At 41.9% G+C, this 21,459-nt stretch overlaps 1 protein-coding gene across 13 annotated transcripts in view; it reads right to left on the bottom strand.

Moving 5' to 3' along the window:
- The window catches only part of utrn (utrophin), a gene marked incomplete at its 3' end in the record, with an annotated part of 232,858 nt that overhangs the window by 196,627 nt on the left and 14,772 nt on the right, over positions 1–21,459 (bottom strand). For 7 of the 13 annotated variants that reach the window (XM_080452436.1, XM_080452447.1, XM_080452441.1 and 4 more), the window contains exons 1-4: positions 19,290–19,407; positions 8,612–8,673; positions 2,589–2,681; positions 671–748 (exon numbers count right to left, since the gene is read on the bottom strand). In XM_080452436.1, coding sequence (XP_080308562.1) covers positions 671–748; positions 2,589–2,681; positions 8,612–8,673; positions 19,290–19,371 — 315 coding nt within the window. In that variant the 5' untranslated portion in view covers positions 19,372–19,407. Of the gene's footprint in view, positions 1–670; positions 749–2,588; positions 2,682–8,611; positions 8,674–12,869; positions 12,916–16,466; positions 16,488–16,526; positions 16,652–19,289; positions 19,408–21,459 lie in introns of those variants that run through there. The other 6 variants (XM_080452440.1, XM_080452443.1, XM_080452444.1 and 3 more) reach the window with 4 other exon arrangements.

Genomic DNA, 21,459 nt, shown 5'->3' with positions numbered 1-21,459 from the left:
AGACATCCTGGGGAAACAAAAGAAGAAACGTGCGGTGTCACTGGGCAACAATCACTTAACATTCACAGATTTCACACACTTGAACTTTGCAGATGTGGAAGTGGCTGGGAGGGTGACGCAACTGCAACATCACCCATTCTCAACAACACCCATTCTCAACATGCCGAGAGGTCCACACAGCGCATTGACATACAGTGCATAGGCTAAATATATACAAGCATGCATTACACGGTGCAAACACTGGTGGTTGGTCATTCACTGGCCCTTGTGGGAAAGCGTAGGTCTTGCATACATGGCCCAACATGGCCCACGCTGTTCCCCTTGCAAAGACCCCGTGCCCCTTATCTCCCTCCCACTGCCAAGGTCAAAGCATGTTGACAGGCTATCATACAATTACAGAGCGGAAGAGAGAGAGACAGTGTGTGTGCGTGTAATCAAGAAGGACACGGTAGAAGATGTGTTATATAATAGAATGTTTAGTTTGACATGTATTTTATTGTTCTTGTTATGTTTGTATTGTCCTTGTTTTAATGATTTGGGGACGACGGATGGAAATGAGCTCTACGCTAAATCCAGCATATTTTAAAAGATGACAGCATCTGCTCACTGAATGAAATGATGCATAAACAGCAAAACAAACAGCTAAGAGATCTGATCGGTGCACACTCACGTTGTTTTGATGCAGGACTTGAAGTACTTTGTTGACGTTGTTCAGAGCGTGCACTCTGGTGGAGCCTCGCTCTTTGGTCTGGGGAGAAAGGTTTCACACAAGTAGTCAGCTAAAAGCAGGTTCAGTATTTTTTTTCAGAGGATAATTTTAGCTTTTGCGTTTTGGAAGGAAATGACTAGTATGCAGAGGGATAGCAACAAGCAGCAGTTAAAAAATGAACTTAGCTTCACTTGGGCCAAACTAAGCTGTCAGTCAGCATGCCATGGTCACTACATTCATCAGACCCATTAAGCTTTCGCCAGCCTCCACAGGGCAACTTATAGAAAGAATGGCACGTTGAACAGGGGCTGAAAATCCTTTGGAGTCTAGACATGCCACTACCAGACTTTAGCGCCCAATTATAGAATTAGTATCATAGGGGTGCGTGTATATACCGTATGTCAGCCTGTGAGCCTGTGTGTGTGTGTGTGTGTGTGTGTGTGTGTGTGTGTGTGTGTGTGTGTGTGTGTGTGTGTGTGTGTGTGTGTGTGTGTGTGTGTATTATGAGACGGCTGGCACTCTGTGAGGCTACAGGTGCTAGAAAGCAGATACGCTATTGGTGGGAATGACAGGGTCAGTAAAAGGTGAGTGTGATAAAACGCAGATACCAAATGACGCAAAAATGTGTGTAGGAGTGTGTGTGTGTGTGTGTGTGTGTGTGTGTGTGTTAGTGTGCGTTACACACTACACAAACACGCAATCACAATCGTATAGCCACATAAGGCAATGATAGTAATGCCGCTTATCACTCCCCAACTCTCCATTCTTCATTTTTATTTATGAAACAATATAAATATATAAAAGGTCTCATTCACGGTCTAAATCTTAAGCCCAGTCCACGCCACTGATTTGCGATGCAACAAAACGGTCGCAATAGAAATGGCAGCGGTCTGAATTGCCCCAGAGCAGGTCGCCACAGTTTTGGGATTCTGTAGCAAGTGGTCGCAAGTGGTTGCAGGATGCAACTTGTTGCATCACAAATCATTGGTGTGGACTGGGCTTTAGGGCATGTGTCAACACAGGTCAAAACATAGAGCCGTTAGCCAATACAATGGTTACTGATGACTTTGAATAATTATGTAACACTAGACCAGTGTATATCAACCCTGGCAAACGTCCCAATTTTGGGCCGGGGCTACTGCTGAGGTGTGCCGCGCCGTTTGAAGAAGGTTTGAAAAATCATCAAAAAAAAAAAAAAAAAATCCCAACAATAATAATAATCAGGCATGCAAACAGCCCGAGGTGAAAAGGGTGACAAAATGCTGGGTTTTTTTCGGGTCAGGTGTCACACTATTGCCTATTTGGATTCAAAACGGCTAGTGGAAGCTGAAAAGCTACAAGTTTGCATGTCTGAATAATGCAAAAACAGAAATATTTGTTTGCATTTGCTTTTTTTCTCCCCCATATATTTTCATGATAAAAAAGTGCGTATCGTATCGTATCGAAATCGTATTGAAGTTGTGTGCCTAATATCGTATCGTATCATTTCGTGAAATTAGTGTATCGGCACACCCCTAGTGTGTGTATATAGATATACCGTATATATATATATATATATATATATATATATATATATATATATATATATATATATATATATAATTATATATATATATATATACTGTATATCTAGGTGTGCCCTGGGATTTTTTGGCTATGCCTTGGCACAAAAAAGGTTGATAGACACTGCACTAGACCATACCCGTGGGGGGATATGCGCACATGATTTGGCAACCCGGGAGCCAGCGAACACAAAAACGCGAATAAACAGCTGACATTTGGGGAAATCAAAAAACGGCTTCGCTGTTCCGTGCACATGGTTAAATGTTGTAATCGTGACAGCCCTAGTAACATGCACGTCACACACACACAAACCTACCAGGGTGCTGTCAGTGAGTCCCTCCAGCAGGTCTAGCAGCTTGCGTCCGTCCCTCAGGTCTGAAAACATGTCGCTGATGGGCGTCTTCCCCGTCTGATTGGAAAAAACAAGATATGAAGATTAATTCAAGATAAAACAGAGATGGGCTAATAGAGATAACTGGCATTTTTCAAATAATCAGCATCGGCTCACGCCTGCACTCAAAAGGCAACTTTTAAAAAACAAGTTTGTAGTTGTATTTTATGTAGTTGTAATAAATACAGTACAAGTAGAGTGCCTACCTGCTTAAGCAAACAGATGAAATTATACAGTGAATTAGTGTTAATGTACGCTGATCTTTTTTTTTTTTTAAGTTAAGCTTGGATATTTATTTTAGTAGTTTATTTAGTTTTTTCAATTTAAAATAAGTGCACTGCAGACAGTGTCCAGATCTGCTTTTGTAGATAACATTATGTTAAAAACTTAAAATGTTAATTTCAGTAAATTTGTGACTCGTATTTTATCGGAGGCAAGAAGAAAGAAAATTATATCGTCCAAATATCGTCATCTTTCATTGAATACCCCATATCGGTCAACCACATTTATGGCACCCTTATAGAAATATAAATGTCTGCTAAATACTACAGAAAGCAAACATTCTGGAAATTTTTCACAGCTCAAAGCAACCAGTCCCATGCTGTCCATTTTACATAAAGTTTAGCAACAGGTGCAATTCTGCAAACAATTAGATCATAACACATACAGTATAATATATTATTGCATTTGTTCTAGTTTTACTACAGTAAAGATATTTTGTCAAATTTGTGAATAAATATTTTTGGATCATACTTTCGAGTGGCATAATCTTTTGACTGCAACACTATCTACCAAGTTAAGATGTATTGTGTGTGCCTTCGTTTATGCGTTGATAAAAATGTTCAGAGTAATAAAAGTTGTTTTCTCAAAGAATATGAAATAAAAGCTGTATAACACATTACGGACCTGCTGTTAAGCCATGTCTGACAGAGACAAGCAAAACTGAAAGAAAGAAATTATCCTGTCCAAACGTCCATACACACTATCTGAGTGTTTACATTTGTGTACACAATCAGAGTTAAACACTCAAGATTTTACAGTAATGGGCCAGGGCATAGCAGTGGCGGCCAATTTGTGGTGCCACAGATCAAAAGCCCATTCATTTTTCCCATATAGATTTCCGAAAATATTTATATTAATTATTTTAAGCCTGGAACCAAGCCATCCAGGCTCCTGGCGAATCATGACCATAAATGAAAACATTTGATTCTGTGTCAAAACATATTTGAAAACCACAAAACAAAGGGTATTTATTAATTATAGTATAATATAATTAAATATTCAAATATGTTTTGACACAGAATCAAATGTTTTATGATCATGATTCACCAGGAGCCTGGATGGCTTGGTTTCAATTCAGGCTTAAAATAATTGATATAAATATTTTTGGAAATCTCTATGAATTGAATACACAGGACCCCAAATTGAAACAAGCCATAGTGCTTTCTTAATCCTTTTAGCTCCTTTTGTAAAGAACTGTACTTTCTGTGCTTTTGTTGCAAACTGTTAATAAAGTATTCAATCAATCAATCAAAAATGAATGAATGGCCACCACTGCTATGCACTGTAGTGCAAACCCCTCCGCTGTAACAACTGAGTGATTTTGAGCTATCAAAGCACTGAAACAGAAGGAGTAAGGGCAGCAGCGCTAAAAAGGCAACATACAGTGAGGGAGTGTTGTGTTGTCCAAAGAGCCCATACATAATATTTACGTAAGACCGATTAGTGAAATAAATGTGTACATATTTAACATATTTCTTCAGATAGCTTGTCCGTGGGAGCAATGGAAGATGGATAAATGTGGGGGGTTAAAAAAGGAAAAGAACACACAAACAAAACATTGGTTCTCTAGCCTAGCGGAAGCTCTCATTATGGGAATACTTCAGAATGAAGGCACATTGCACTCTTTTCCATCTGTATCATCTTTATGTAATTTTAAGTATAAATATATAGAATTAAAATTTTGAAATATGAAAATGTATTCCAATATGTGTGCACATCCGCATGAGGATCCATGAAATGACAGCAAGTGTGTTCTCCTCATTGTGATGAGCAACAGATGGCCAGCCGCTGTAGCCTGGGAAGTTAAGGTCAAACGCAACAGTGAAGTTCTCTGGGGAGGGCTTTCATCCAAAATAGCGCAACAAAATACACTTTAAGGACTGAAATAGCCAGCACTCAGTATTTTCCCCAGTGTAATCAAGCTGCAGCACCTCAAACACCAAAACCATTATCTCACTTTTCAGAGCCTCTAGAATAAGAGTAACATTTTCCAGAGTGGCTTTAGCTGAGACGTTTCATTTAAGTGACGTACCGTATATGACTCAATATTTCAGCAAGATTTCACCCTGATCCGACCACTATAAAATAAAATGTAAAAGGTGGGGGGGAGGGGATACTTCCTTGGCCTACTGCAAGTGTGCACAAGACATTTGGCACTGATCAGTTCAGTCCAGCTGTGAGACTCACAGACAGACAGACAGACTAGTTTAAAGACAGCTCGCCTACTAGGTTCAAGGTTAATTGTCTCCGCCAGGCGGAAAGGAATGGCCGAGACTATGTTTTGTGCCCTGCCCGTCCGTCCGTCCGTCCGTCCGTCCGTCCGTCCGTCCGTCCGTCTGTGTGTGTGTGTGTGTCTGTCTGTGAACAGAAAATCTCCGGCACTGTTGGCCCGGTCACTGCGAAACTGTGCACACACACTCCCTGGATGCCAAAGCCGAAACTCTGCCCAAAATGTTTCAGATTGGCCTGTTATAGCGCCACCAGGAGGCCGATTTTTGCACAAAAAAAAATGTATATCACTCCTACAGATTTTGTCCAAACATCACGCAAATCGGTACACAGTATCTCTATAGTCATGTGATCAACACGGTTCTGTCCGATTTTCCATATTCCATCCTGATTGGCTAAGATTGCCTTCCAAAGTTTGCAGGATTGGTTCGTTTTGAACAATATGCCACAAATCATCAACGCAGCACAGGGATTCCGTTAGCCGGTATTTACCTGCCATTGACCGGTAAAATTTTTAATTGGCCGGTAAATATAAACACCACCGGCCACCGTGGCCGGTTGGGAAAATGCTGTTATTAGGCTATTTTATCATTTAAGCCTATTATTAATATTATTATTTGGATAAAGTAGTTGGCTACAACCATTAAAATCATAATCATTTAAAGTTTTTATCATGATCTGACTGTGTGGTTTAATTCCGACAGCCTGCTCTGCGCTGCAGTTATAGAATAGCCTATTGGTTGTACGATGGTGTCGCGCGTTGAAAATATCAGAGCTACAAGCTCACAGCACGTCGCAACGCGCCACGTTGTGAGCTTGTATGTCTGCTATTTTTTATAAGACACAACACAGCACAGCTGAGAGACACGGTTGTGTCTTTCAGCACTGAGTAGACACTAGATAGAGTGGTTCGCTCGGGTGTTGATAAACAGAACCGGGATTTTCCGAGGTGATAGAATCTGAACCAAACCGGACCCAATTGTGTGGGTCGTGGATATTATGCAAGCACAGTGACTGTCTGTCTGCAATGGATACAGTGGTGAAAGTTGGTGAAAGCAACTATAGAGGCAAGTAATCAACCTCACGCAAGGCCACATATATCATGACACATATAATTCACGTTAACAAAACCTACTTTTGCATATCAAGGTTGAATGGGAATCGATGTAAAGCCCAAAATATATATTAATTTGTTTATACTGTGCGACGGTGTTGCGCAGGGAAACCACAGCCCGCAGGGTTATTAGGACTCGCCCCAAAACACCCTCACCCCCATTGTTCAGGCGGACCAGTGGTTCTTGTATTCTTGTATTCTTGTATTTGTTTTACTGAGGATAAGGGTAGAAATAGGTTTAGGATTAGGTATAGTTTTACTGAGGTTAAGATTAGGATAGGAATAAGGTTAGGTTTAGGCATAGTTTACTGATATGTTTGTTTAGGAATACCCTACCAGGCGAATACCGCCGGATTTTCCCCAGTGCGACCGTGTTTTGGGGCGAGACGCCGCGAGCGGACGTTTTGGTATTCGTCACGCAGCAGTTCACTCATGCCCACTTTATTCATTTCATTTTTGGCAAGCGACATCTCTGCATGATATAGTAGATCATATAATTTAGTTATCTATAAAAACAGGAACAGATTGCATCTGTGATAAAGTGGAAAGAAGCGCAGCAAACGTAACGAGGTAATGAGCCCAATCAGTTGGGTGCATGACAGCAGTGCAAACACGCATGTGACGTTAATTATAATATGGCCGGTAAATTTATTCTTTGGCCGGTAAAATATAATCCTGCCGGCCATGGTGGCCGGCCCAAAAAATGCCTAGCGGAAACCCTGACGCAGCATGTGATTTCCCGTGAAATTTTGCGCGCACATTCCCACTAGGCCGAGGAAAAAATGCCACTCGAACATTTTCAACCTCATGGTGGCGCTATAACAGGCCGATTCGCGTTTCTACCTATAACAGCACCGATCTGCGTGAAACTTTGCACGCACAATCCCTATAGGCCAAGGAAAAACCTTTGCCCTGCATTTTTCACATCTGCCTTTTAGAGCGCTACCAGGAGGCTGACTTTTGTAAAACACATTTTTGGAACAAAATGCCTCAAATCATGAATGCAGTGTCCGATTGCCGTGAAAGGCCTAAGAAGAAATGGCACCCTTTTCACATTGGCCTATTATAGCGCCACCAGGAGGCCACAATAACCTATCTGACCTGGTGGAGACCTGTGCTCTTTACTTTTAAGAGCACAGGTACTTTTTTTTTTTTTTTGTCATCGACATGCTTACCCATGAAAACGAAAATCATACTCAGTGTACAACAGCACAGTGTACAACAAGAAAAAGTGCTCCTCGGAGCACAGGTCTCCGTCAGGTCAGGTAGGTTATTGTGGGCCATGTTGAGAATACGCCAATCAGGATCACTGTCAGATTTATCTTGATCACATGACTATAGAGATCATGTGTACCGATTTGGGTGACATTTGGATAAAATCTGAAGGAGTAATAACAAAAAAAATGTTTTACATAAGTCGGCCTCCTGGTGGCGCTATAAAAGGCAGATGTGAAAAATACAGGCCAAAGATTTGTCCTTGGCCTCTAGGGAGTGCACATACAAAGTTTTACACAGATCGGTGCAGTTGTAGGTAAAAACACAAATCGGCCTGTTATAGCGCCACCATGAGGCTGATTTGAAAATGTTCAAATGGCATTTCTTCCTCTGCCTAGTGGGAATGTGCGTGCAAAATTCCACGGAAATCACACGCTGTGTTCATGATTTGTGGCATTTTGTTCAAAACGGAGAAGAACTTTGGACCCCAATTTTAGCCAATCAGGATGGAATATGAAAAATTTGAAGGACCCGTTTTATTTAATGACTATAGAGCGTCGCAGTTCCCGCCCACTTCCTGTTTTTTTTGGTGCCGGAAGAAAAAACTCAATGCATTTTTCCATTGACATTTCCAAAAATATTTATAACTATTAATTTAAGCCTCGAATCAAGCCATCTGACATGAATCATGACCATAAAACGTTTTTTTCTGTAATTTTTTTTTATTTTATATTTAATTATATGATATACTATATTTAATAAATACCCTTTGTTTTGCCGTTTTCAAAAAAAAATAATCACAGAATCAAACGTTTATGGTCATGATTCATGTCATGTCATGATGGCTTGATTCGAGGCTTAAATTAATAGATATAAATATTTTTGGAAATGTCAATGGAAAAATGCATTGAGTTTTTTCTTCCGGCACCAAAAAAAACAGGAAGTGGGCGGGAACTGCGACGCTCTATAGACATACTGTGTATCGATTTGCGTGATGTTTGGACAAAATCTGTAGGAGTCCTGTCAAAAAAATTGTTTTGCAAAAATCAACTACAGAGCCATGCCGTATAAACAATGACAGTAACAACCGTAAAAGGCTTTAGATTACCTTGGAGAACTGTGCATTTATCCATTTTGTGAAGGTTTTCCTCTGTACTGCATCGTGTTCATCTGTGGAAGAAAAAAAAACAAATAAGGAGAGGTTAGACTATAACAAAAGACCAGCCAGCATTCTAACAACCGGAACAAACACCATCATCATCGATGGAAGTTACTCCAAAGTTGAAAAGTAAATTTTCGTAGGCCCCCTCAGGATCCCTCATAGTTAAATTCACTCACTGGCCTACTGTTATTTGGAAGTGCAGCAGAGCTTATGGTTTAAAATATTAAAATGCAATTTGTTTGGGAACTTTAATGTGTTTTGTGAAACACAGAGACTTTACAATTTCATACAAGTCAATTTCATACAAGACAGTCATGGTAGAATATTCCTACTATGTAGAAGTAAATGTCAAAACTGCTGAAAGTTTTACTTTCATTTAAACACATGCACACACGCCTGACCATAAAGTCCTCCAAGCCTCTGAGTCCAACTGTAAATATTTCACATTCTCTTCCTGCTTGCCTCCCTCCCTAGCCCTCCTTTGTTCTCTCCAACACAGCTTTCTAATAAGGCCTCATTGTGTGACAAGCAGAGGGTCAGGTGCTTTGAAGTGCCGGTTGTACGTCTGTCTCCTGTAATGGATCAGAGGGCCCCATACAGAACTAGGGCTGTAGTCGAGACCACCTAAAGCGAGTCCAAGTCAGTACCAAGTCCGAGGGTGGGCGAGTCCGAGTCAAGACCGAGTCCGGGAGGCCAGGGAGGGGGTCGAGTCCGAGTCAAGACCGAGACCGACGGGGGGCGAGACCAAGTCAAGACCGAGACCGACGGGGGGCGAGACCGAGTCAAGACCGAGACCAGAATTTTTTTATTTTTTTTTTATTTTTTATAGGTACAGAAAACAATCTTGATCTGAAACACTGCAATTATATGTTTCTGACTTTGGAAAATCTCAAAATTAGGTATGCCTGGCCTACTACAATGAGCTCTATTCAATAAGTATGCATAATGTGTGAAAATGTGTATTGTCACTATGTGTAAATAAATGTACATGGCACTTTTATGTAAAAATATTACAAAATGTTTGATTCATTCAAATATTTATTTGAAATAACAAGTAAGTAACATAGCCAGAACACAATGCTTTTTGCTAAACACAACTGTGCTGTACAAGCTCATTTTAACCACAAAAAATAAACAAAAACAAATCACCTTTAACACGACTGCCTGACTGGAATGTGTAGCCATAAAATTAAATCAAAGTGTGGTTGCATTTCAAAAACACAAGAGAATGCAGCATGGTGTGACCTAAACTAGCACGATGGGGTCTCATAATAAGTCCTCCTGCACTAAAAATCCTCTCCACCGGTGCTGAGGAGGCAGGGACTGACAGAACCTTCATCGCTAAAATGCCAAGTTGTGGGAATCTGTCTTGGTTTTCAACCCAGAAGTGCATCAGCATCATTGTTCTCAATTGCATCAAAGTACTTGGTGACTTGTGATGCAATACTTGCATCCTGGGTTGTTGAGCTACGTTTCTTGTGCGCTTTGTAGCGGGACAGGAGACGAGGACATTTCGCTGCTGGTGGTGAGTCACCGTCCACTTCCTCAGCAGTATAATAATAAAGTAATTAAGTACATTTACTCAAGTACTGTACAACTTAAGTACAATGTTGAGGTATTTTTTTTTACTACTGGATTATTTCCAATTTTCAATACTTTTACTTCTACTCATATCAGAGGCAAATATTGTACTTTTACTCGACTACAATTATTTGAAAACGTAGTTTGCAGCAGATATAAATTATTACATAATAAAAATATATTAACCACTTTAGCCATATTTTATACCATAGAGTAGACTATTTGAAAATAGCAGATCTACAAGCTCACAATTGTGAGCTTGTAGATCGGCTATTTTCAAATATTTTAGTACTTTCACTTTTGGTACTTTAAGTATATTTTGAAGCCAATACTTTTACTCAAGTAACAGTTTGAACACAGCTCAATTACTTTTACAGAGTATTTGCCTCATGCATACAGGTTGATGCTTTTATATTCATGGTGAAAATGTTTCTGGATGTAGGCCTACTTATTGTTTTGTTTTATTGTATGAAATAAATAATAGGATTGATAGAATTATAGAAATAGAATTGATCTTAATATGAAAAGCAGAAAGAGGTCAGTCTCCCTGTGCGCAATTACGCACAATGTGGTACAACTTACAAGAGAATAGATAATTTAAGTGATTTGTACATTACATGTAGGTATATCTCCAGACAAGCCGACGACAGCATCGGTCAGGATCTAATGTTAATTAATGTTTTTAGTTTTGCTGCTTGGACTGATATATTTACTGCAGTGAGTGACACAGTATAATGTGCGCAAGGAAACCTTACTGAAAGCAGTCTCTATTCATCTTTAGATGATTAGAGACTAATGATTAAAACAACCACAGGCTACACAGTGAACACACAATAAATAAATAAACACCTGTTCGTGGATATAATTTTAAAAGAATATAAACTAGAGGGACAGGACTGCTGGTGTTCTGCTGCTGCTGCGCTGTCAACTGCTGCAAGATGATGTGCTCCAAGAAAGCTGTCCATAAGCGCCAGACAGCTCTCTTATAATGTTAATGTGAATGGGCTCCTCATAATATGGGTATAATAAAATTATTTCATTGCATTGTAGTGACTTGGTCTTGGACTCGAGTGGACTCGGTGGGGGTAGAGTCCCGAGTCCCTTAGTCCGAGTCCGAGTCAAGACCGAGTCAAATTATGGGCGAGACCGAGTCAAGACCGAGTCAAACTATGGGTGAGACCGAGACAAGACCGAGTAAATCAAAAAGCGGTCTCGAGACCGGTCTCGAGACCGAGACCGGTCTCGAGTACTACAGCCCTATACAGAACCTTGGAAACAACGTAAAATAATGCTTTCAGACTTATCCAAGTCCATCATATGATTATAGTTAAAGAATATGATGCCAAAAAACTCAAAACGTTTAATTGCTTGCATCGACACCTCCTATATCACCAATATTGGCAGAACAAAACACTGGGGGGGGGGGCATGAAAGGCTAACATCATAAATCACAACTTTGACGTAAGATTGATTGTAAGCACGAAGGTATTGTGCAATGAGGGCACGTGGGTGTACGGCAGCTCTGCAGTCAGTAAAGCAGTTGAAAATCTGTTTAACAAAACCTACTCTTGGTTTTAGGCAGCGCATCGTGGGTTCGAGTCCAGTTCCCCACGATCTTTGCTGCATGTCTCTCCCCATCTCTCTCTCCCTGTTTCCTGTCCATCTCCACTTAGACTATCAATAACGGCAGGGAAAGCCCTAAAGATATTTTAAATCTTTTTTTAAACCTACTCTTATATTTTCCTGTGAGAATAGAATAGGCCTACAGTACATCTTTACTAGTTCTGAAAGGAATTTGCCATGCACATGACGGCAGTCAGCTGCAGCAGTCCACAAAAACAGACAGAAATCATGCACACCTCATTGATTACAGGAATCCAATGACAGTTCATCCAAGAAGGATGGCATTTTAAAGGGCATACTGCCAGTTCTGCCATCTAATGCAGTCTAATTCAGTCCAACGTCAATGCAGTTTGCCGATAACATACAGTACCATCCAGGAAGTTAAACTTCAGGTGAGTCAGATGAGAGATTTGGGAGGGGTCTAGTTACTTCTTTAAAGAATGACGTGCCCTTCCACTGACCTTCTATATAACTAACCAGCTCACTGTCTTGCCAGTCAAGTGGAGTCTCAATATTGAACACCTTGGGAACACGGCCAACACGGAGCACAATTACGTCTGCCCCAGTGCACCGTGACTGGGTGGAAGACAATAAACCGAGGGTGGAGAAGCGTTAAATGTGTGTGTGTGTGTGTGTGTGTGTGTGTGTGTGTGTGTGTGTGTGTGTGTGTGTGTGTGTGTGTGTGTGTGTGTGTGTGTGTGTGTGTGTGTGTGTGTGTGTGAAACAACCACTGTCATTCAACCAGATGCTGTGTAAAGCACCATGAACTGAACAAAAGGTCAAAGGTTATGAACACCAGCCCTAGGGGGGTCACTGGCTTCTTTGTTTGTGGTGTGTGTCTGTGTGCGTGTGCATGTGCGCGTGTGTGTGTGTAGTAGTAGTAGGGGCATAAAAACAGGAATGTACCCCACGGGGAGGTAAGAAGGGATGACAAGGGTTGAGAGAGGTGAAGAGGTGAAAGGGTGACATAATGGACGGGGAGCGGTTCCAAAAGATTTACCTTTTAAAAATTCCCCAAACGTTTTCCACATCTCGCTTTAATGACTGGATTTGAAGGGTTTGGTTGGCGTTCCAACACGGGCAGTCGGGCTGCCACGACAGTCCATACCTGAACATAGTCATTCCAACTATCGATATTTGTCTGAATGTGTGCATTGAGAGACTGACAAGTTTGTGGTATTCGATACATAATTCCCCAAATGTTTCAAGAAATTGAAATGACCATTCAATTCACACTTAGATATAAAAAAGAAGGTAAAGAAGGAGAAGGCGACAGACAAGAGACTGAGAAAGATGACAAAGGTAGAAAAGGTTACCGTTGATGTGAGAGCTGAAGAAGGGTGGAGAGAACAGATAGAGGAGATCACAGAGTGGATGGGTTTAACACCTGCACCTGGTTCATTCAGTGTGGTCACAAGATGCAGACATAATTGTGGTTAATCAATGTCTTGCGATGTCTTTACTTCCCATAAATATGAGTTGTCCAGAATACCGCCGCATTTGAGTGAATAGTTTTTTCAAGAAAGAAAAGAGAAAGAGGGTGGCTGGGAGAAGAGAGGGATGAATGAAGGAGTAAAAGATCTATGAGCCTGGAAGAGAGAAAGAGAGTAAGAAAGAGAGAGAGAGGAGGAGTCATAAGAGGCCCAATAACTGATGGCAATCTATCACACACGATAACCAATAGCCAAGATGGCCAAACATGTCCTGACAAAGACGGAGGGAGGGATAGACATACAGAAGGACAAAGAGAAACATACAAAGAGACAGAGGCCAAGAGGCAAGCATAAAAAAGAAAGAACCTTGCGAGAGCATTGAAAAAAGCTATGCTTTCAACACAATATCAATTTTCCATCTCTTTTATAAAAGGCCCCATAGGGAGGCCCTACAGCAGTATCAGCACCCAGCCTAGGGCCTCTGGGGCCTTTTGGCGAGAGGGTCCCTATGGACTCAGATCTCCTGAGCACACCCCCAACACCATCTTTACGGGACAATACACCTGATTCATACATACTGCCCTCCCCAACTCCCTCTACCCAATGTATACTCCACAGTGCAGGAATGTCCTGCTGAATGATTGGATAAAGGGGGCCGGAGACCTGTGTGCGCATTTGTGCACGTGTGTGTGTAGAGGGTGTATATTATTATATTTTTTATGATTATATTTTTTATGTATGTGTATGTGTATGTGTATGCGAGTGCGAGTGCGCGCGTGTGTGTGTGTGTGTGTGTGTGTGTGTGTGCACATATTGTACACACACACTAGTATATTACATCTCATGAGACAAATTATACACACACGTCTGTGGACATACACAGACAGGCATATACATTTAATGTGCCCAGAGAGGAAACTTTCACTTCCTCAGCAGCCAAACAGGAAGTAGTAATCACATCAGGAAGAGAAATCCCAGTGGCGTCATCTCACAGCACAGCGAGCGCATGCACACAAATACAAACACACACAAAAGCGGCATGATGGTGGCGGGGTTTGACTGAGAAAGGTTTAAAGGGACAAATGGGTTCATTGTGATCACCACAAGTGTGGACGAGGCTAAAAAATACCGTTCTACTTTCCAGCAATGAACAATTGTTCAAATTTCTAGTTTTTACATGGCTGCCACATTACATGAATTTGTTTTTCCCTGTTCTGGAAATTCCATGATATAGTACACTGTATATGTTTGAGCAAAAGTACACTGTATATGTTTGAGCAAAGAACACAATGTGCAAAAAGACCCTGAGCTGGTGGGTGCCCCCTGAAAATCTACGACTGCAAAGAAAACGTGCGTTCCTCCTCACATGTGGTAAGGTAGGCGGCCTTTGACATGGGTCAGACGGTCATATAAACTCTACAACCTCATTACACCTGGCCATTCCACCAGTATATTCCTTTGGGCTCACAGGTGGAAACAGACTGTGACCACATGGCAAGGAGTGGGATCCAGAGGGAGGTACTGAAGTGAAAGATCAAACAAACCGAGAGGGTTTCCACGGCAGCACGACACACGCAAACATGAGAGCTTAGATAAATAGAGATACTTACAAGGTACTGTATAACCACACAGCTGAGCAGCAATGGCCTCTAGCCAAAAAACTGTAGCTACAGCAAAAAATGCCAGTTACTGTTTGCGATATGGACTAATATTTTTCTCTACTTCTATCCTGATAAGACAAAAAAAATAATAATGCCACTTCAGCCACACTAGTATACAGCATACTACAGAAATGCAAACTTTGGCCCCACTATCATTTTCAGTTATCAGAGGCTCAATAAGCTGAATACAGGCTGGGGCTCATGTTTGAAACTTATCATGATGGCCTAAGTGGCCGGCTTTTCAGTGCACTCCAATGTAAACTGTATGGTTTTCCCTGGTCTTTGTCATGGCTGTGACCCCCCCCCCCCCAGTGAACTTCACCTTGTTGACTTGTGCTGGAGGCTGGCAAGATCCAGAAACAGCTGTTAGCTGTCCCATCTGTCAACACTGCTCCACCCCTGCCCCATTGGAATACACTAATCCTTTACACAGGACACACAAACATTGTCGGACAATCCCACTGATGAGGACGGGGCATACACACTTCACACTTCAACTTTGTCTGCCCTCCCACAAACAACCAATTAATCTCACACACGCCCACCAGCACAAGCGCACGTACACCTCAGCTTGAGTTTACAACTTGACAGTGGAGATGCATTCTATTTTGACTTGGTGGGCTGAGTGGAATGCGTAGAATTCCCATCATTTCACACTCATTCCTCCCCCTCCTCGCAGCGGTCACTTGTCTAAGCTTGTCCCAGCCAGGCCTTGTTGACGCTCTAGCGTCTAGTCTAGATATGGGAATTTGTAGGGAAAACACTCCTGAGCAACTGTGGGGATTATCCCATATCCTGCACTTAGTTTGAAAAACACCCTTGCAGAGCAGCTGTAGGTGTGTGTATTAGCGCAATTAGGAGTGAGTAAGTGTTAGGGGGGCGATGGGGCTCTGATAAATTATGCTTCGCCGCTGGCGAGGTCACTCTACAAAGCAGCGGCAACTGAGTTAACAGTGAAATAACATGTCTTGACGTTAAAATAACGGACAAGTCAGAACAAGAGGAGGAAAGACACACAAATCAAAAATGTTACATTATGAATTTCAATGACCTTCAACAGTACTTGGACGAGCCACCTAAATTGTATTATAATGTTACATACATTCGAGGCCCAATACATACGTAACAGCACCATTACATCACCGCACTAATGGCTTTGTTTACGCAACACATTTTTCATGTGTGACTTCTCGAAATGTGCTTTATGTGAAATTTGTGGCTACAAAAAGGTTCGTTTACATTGGTAATGTCAAAACACTGCAGTAAAACAGCCCTGTGTTTGGCAAATACATTTTTTCCCATTCTAAATCAACGCTTTTATGAAGCTATGCAATTGTATCTTTAAGTCCCAAACGTACGTTTACACAACAAACGGAGAAACCACATGCACAGAACAGTAAATATTAACCACTGTACTTATGCTGAGCTGAAATGCAGCTCTCCCGCTACACCTGGAATACACTGCCCCGTTCTGTCACACCAAGTTTGAGCACTCTACCACACCTGAGCGACACACCAATCAGCCACCCAGCTGTGTGTCACAGACTTGGTTGAGGGTCCTACCTCTGAGCTTCAGCCCGCGCTCTGCCATCTCTCCCTGACTCCCCGCTGCCACAACGCCAATCCAGGGAAAACAACACAAAGCAAGAAGAAGGGACGAGATAAACTGAGGCCAGCAATGCAGGACCAGAAACTCACATTCCTGCCTCCCTCTCTCTCTCTCCTCCGGCTGTCACTCCTTGACCAGAGGGGGGGGAGAAGAACAGAAGAATGCAACAGAGGGAGGAGAGAGGAGGAGGCAGAGAATGAGGTACACTGCTAATGAGAGAGAGGGGCAGAGTAAGAGAGAGAGAGAGAGAGAGAGAGAGAGAGAGAGAGAGAGAGAGAGAGAGAGAGTGTGGACAGGGTAAGCCATGGGTGGGCAGTCATAATGCATGGTGTGATAGTGAGAGGAACACACAACACTCTGTTCTGCACCATCCCAGCATGCAATGGGAGAGAAAGAACACAAGAGGTGTCCCACGTTGGAAAGCAAAGAGAGGGGCATCATCCTGGTATCTCTCTCTTCCTCAGACACAGAGAATGCACAAACACGTACACAAACAGTACGTAGACACAACATGGGATGGCAGATATGAATGAGAAGAGGAGCCATGGGGGTTAAAGTAACTGGAATGCACAATCCGGAACACCTTCTGAACGGCATGACCGAGAAACCTAACTGATCGCAATGGGTTCTTGATGAAAGATTCAGCAGGAGAGCCTCACCGTCGGTAATAATCTACTGCTGCACCTTCCCCACAGCAGTGTGCAACTTGATGCACCGCTCTGCAGACCCGCGCTCTCCCTCCATCCCACCACACACTGCTTTATCAGAGCCAAACATGTTCCACGCATTCCCTTTCACTATTCCGCACCACAGCACAGTCTGATAGCAATGCTACCCCAAGCAGGAAAGAGTTAGATACCACGGTTGACTGCTGTGAGCGTGTAGTTGAAATAAACAGAGGTGCTGGTAGTAAATCAACGAAAATACCAAAACAAAGACAAAAATGCATGCATGCATTCATACATACAAACACAGTCACACACACTTTCTTTTTTGTCATATTTTTGTATTTTCAGAATATATTTATAAAACGTGGGACAGGGGGAGAAGGGTGACTTATAATAATAGATGAACGAAAGTTCATCCATTATTAACTTTATATACTCTATGTGCAGGTCTATATGAATTTAAGTACTGTATGTGCCTTGTTCAAAATCAGGTTGTATTATGAGTTTGCTGGCTGGGTATACACTGACTGGAATGTTTATGTTTTTGTTTTAATTGATGTGTCTGATAATCCCATGTGGGATGGGTCAAAAAATTGTCCGGACACGGAAATAAAATATTCATTCATTCAATCACACACACACAAAATCCTTATGTATTGCAATGCAACGTGGTGCACTGCACACAAATAATGGGTAGGGTTATACCAAATAGTTTGAACTTTTGAAACTTTATAATGGTGACATTCAAAATCTAAATTAACATTCGGAAATGTGCAAAACACACTATTATTCTATGAAATTTTATTGTTTTGAAATGAAAATCAAACAGTACACATAGGTAAAAAATTAAAATAAAGCATACCATCCCACCCTAAGCATAATATGGCCAATATGATAATAGCAAATGTACCATTTCCATCATCGGGCGTAAGTTTCCCTTGAGACATTGATTTCCTAATTGTTAGCTACAAACTGTAAAACAATGTCTAAGACTCTAGTAAATAAATAATTCACAGTCCACTGTAGAACTTACATTAACAGAGTATACTATATCAACTCGGAAGCAAACATACTAGGATTTCCCTGTCAACAACACTGGACTGGTATAGAGCTAATCAGCATGTGGTTTTAAACATGCCATGATAACATTTGCTATTCATTCAATGAATTGATAGTAGTCATAAAATATGATGTCAGACACACAAGATTTGAAATGAAACAGAAAATGGCATTCGGTACAGACCTCATAATGGTTGATATCATCTTTGCCATATCAAAATACAAATCAAATCGTCAAAAAGGTATCGTAGTACTGTATTTACAGCACATTAAAAAAAAACACTATGACTACAGTGGTTCAGCTTAAAGTTTCAACTTTAGCTTTAGAGTCAGTGGTGTAATGGGGCCTGGGTCAGACGATGTGAAAGTAACCTACAGTAACAGTATGTAAACAAGCTAAGACAGTTAAATCCTCAGAGTTACAAACTGATACATTTATTAACACTGAAGATTTCACTGTGTAGGGTTGAACATAATCTACCTGGCACGACCCAACTGTTAAGCAAATGACTTTCTGGCATTTGCTATTATTCGCACATTATGACTAGACTGTGCCTTCCTGGCACGTTCAACTAACAGACATTTGACAGCTGCCACCCGCTACTCGCAGGTTTTCCTGACTCTTCTGTTCTAAAAACACACTTTCAGGAGGCCGGTAAAACTTGAAAAGTTTAGCCGGTGGATGAAGACAAAGGTTTCGTTTCCAGTTTTTAACCTGCAACATGTTCTGTGAGTCTGTGAGTCTGTTCGACTCAAAAATAATAGACTCCGCACACCATTACACTTGCTCCTGCCATGTTTATTGCAAAAACTAAGATGGATCTTGCGATAAACATAGTGGTAGCAAGTCTAACAGTATGCATATGCTATTATTTTTGATGCCGATCTTCTGTTTATCTTGCACCTGTTTACCAAAGTCAATTAGCATGCTCCGCTTTTCTAATGTGTTCAACTGCTCCACCTGTGACCGGTGGTCCCGGGACTACTTACCTAAAGGAGGACCGCTATCCAGCTTCCCCTTCCTCCGGAAAAAGTTACGCTTTCTCCAAGGCATCCACTTGCTCAAATTCATCACGTAATGAAAAGAGAAGTTAAGAAGAGAAGTGAAAACAAGAGATCAGGAAGAGGAAGAGGAGGTGGGTGGCTGTGAGAGACCGAGAGAGAGGAAGTGGAGGGTTGTCGAGCATGCCTGGTGTGTTTACATGGGGTGCTTGGGCTGTCCTGCTGTGCAATCTCACATACATACGCCGGCAGCCAGGCATGAGCGCACGCACGCACGCACGCACAGCAGGAGGGTGAGAAAAGGGGATGGTGGAGTGTCTGTGTCACATAAAGGAGTAATTGACAGGTGACAGATAGATGGAGATGTGTGTTCGTATGTGTGTTCGTGTGTGTGTGTGTGTGTGTGTGTGTGTGTGTGTGTGTGTGTGTGTGTGTGTGTGTGTGTGTGTGTGTGTGTGTGTGCGCGTGTCCATGTCATTAGCACTTAGCAGTGATTTATTTGACAGCTGTATCTCCTGAGAAAGTGGGTGAAGCTGGGAGAAAAAGCAAGAGAGGGTGAGGGATAGCGAAAGTGAGCTGTGGGACAGGTGTCACCGAATGTGACAGCAGATAAACATGACCCAGGCTGAACTCTGGGTCTTAAATCTCACACGGCCATCACGCTGCCATGAATACGGCTTACGAGTCGAACCTGCACCTTGACAGTCCAATTAAATGACTGGTCATCATATAGTCAAATTATGACCTGCCTGCTGACATTTAAGAAGGAGCTATAAGCCGCTCCAGTGGACATAAGGATCAGGCTGTAGGTGCTGGCCATTTGTGCATGTAATGGTATATTTAGTGAATGACAAGCAACTGAATAAACAACTCAAAGCTGAAGAGAGGAGCACGAGAAAGACAAAAAAATGAAAGAGTTTACTTTTCATTGATTGGTTTTCACTCTTCTTTTCCATCAAGAATAGGAAGTGAAGAAGACTAAAATCCTGGTCCACCCGTGACTGACTTCAATCCAAAATCTGATTGAATTAAAGCCATTTCCTCCCATAGAGGATAAGAACAGCTGGCTTGGACACAGCACAGAGGAATGAAGCAGGCTGTGTTGGGCTGGGCTAGGCTAGGCTGGGTGTGCCTGGCCTGGTCTTGGCACTGATATAAGTAATCAGGGGACCAAGGGGACTTTCCACAGGACAGCATCCGTCATGAACCCAAAGATGTGCCATCAGTCAGCCTCTGCATGTCTTCAGCTCTTCCCACATGAGTTGTTTGAAATGAAGTCAGCCTCCTCTGAAGTTACTCACACACGGATATGCTAGTACTTGTGCAAATACACAAATGCACACACCACCACAGATGCTTTGTGTGTGGTGTTTATTGAATTTAATGACCAATGTTTTTTCTGGCTGTACAGTCCAATCCCTAACGAACAACAGCGATACCCCTAGTCAGAAGTGGTCCACCCAGGAGATTGTATGATGCATCCTCCTTTATTATAATTGTCTTAAAGGAGGCGGGTGGGCGGGCGGACCTCTGACGTCACACTCATGTCACTACGTCTTCACGCTCATGTCACCATGACTCAGCCATAACCACATAATGAGTTCCCAATGGAGCTAAGATATGGACCTCAATGTGTCCTCATGGCATCAGGCGCAAACAAATCAGTCAGCTCCATATGACTGATTTATTTGTGTCATATGTGCACAAAAGGGCATGCCCATATATGGGCAAATACTGATGACATCAGGGATCTCTATATATGGGCATAAAAGGGACAAGGACTGACAGATACAGATATCTCCATATATGGGCATATCAGTCTGATCGGCGGTGCGACGTAGGTGTGGGTGCTGCATAGCGGCCCAAAACTCTGCATTATAAATACAAACAAGACTAAAGGTTTTTTTACACATTGAGTCAGTTTTTAACACATCCGAAACAAATGCAAAAGTTTTGATTGAAAAAAATACACATCCACTCGTCGGACGGCAATTCTTGAAATCATGAAAAGCCACGAGTTGAAAGGTGATTCATCGCAGGGCGAGATCACTCCTATTTTTTTTTTGTATAAATACAGTGTTCTATAACATAATTCATTACAGTGGTCATTTGAAGATATATAAATACATACATAAATAGAATTTCAAACAGCAAATGC

This window comes from Gymnoscopelus braueri (assembly GCF_963280865.1).
Source record: "Gymnoscopelus braueri genome assembly, chromosome: 16".
NCBI classification, from domain to species: domain Eukaryota; kingdom Metazoa; phylum Chordata; class Actinopteri; order Myctophiformes; family Myctophidae; genus Gymnoscopelus; species Gymnoscopelus braueri.
The sequence above is the reverse complement of the archived record's forward strand: the minus strand, read 5'-3'. Positions and strand labels throughout refer to the sequence as shown.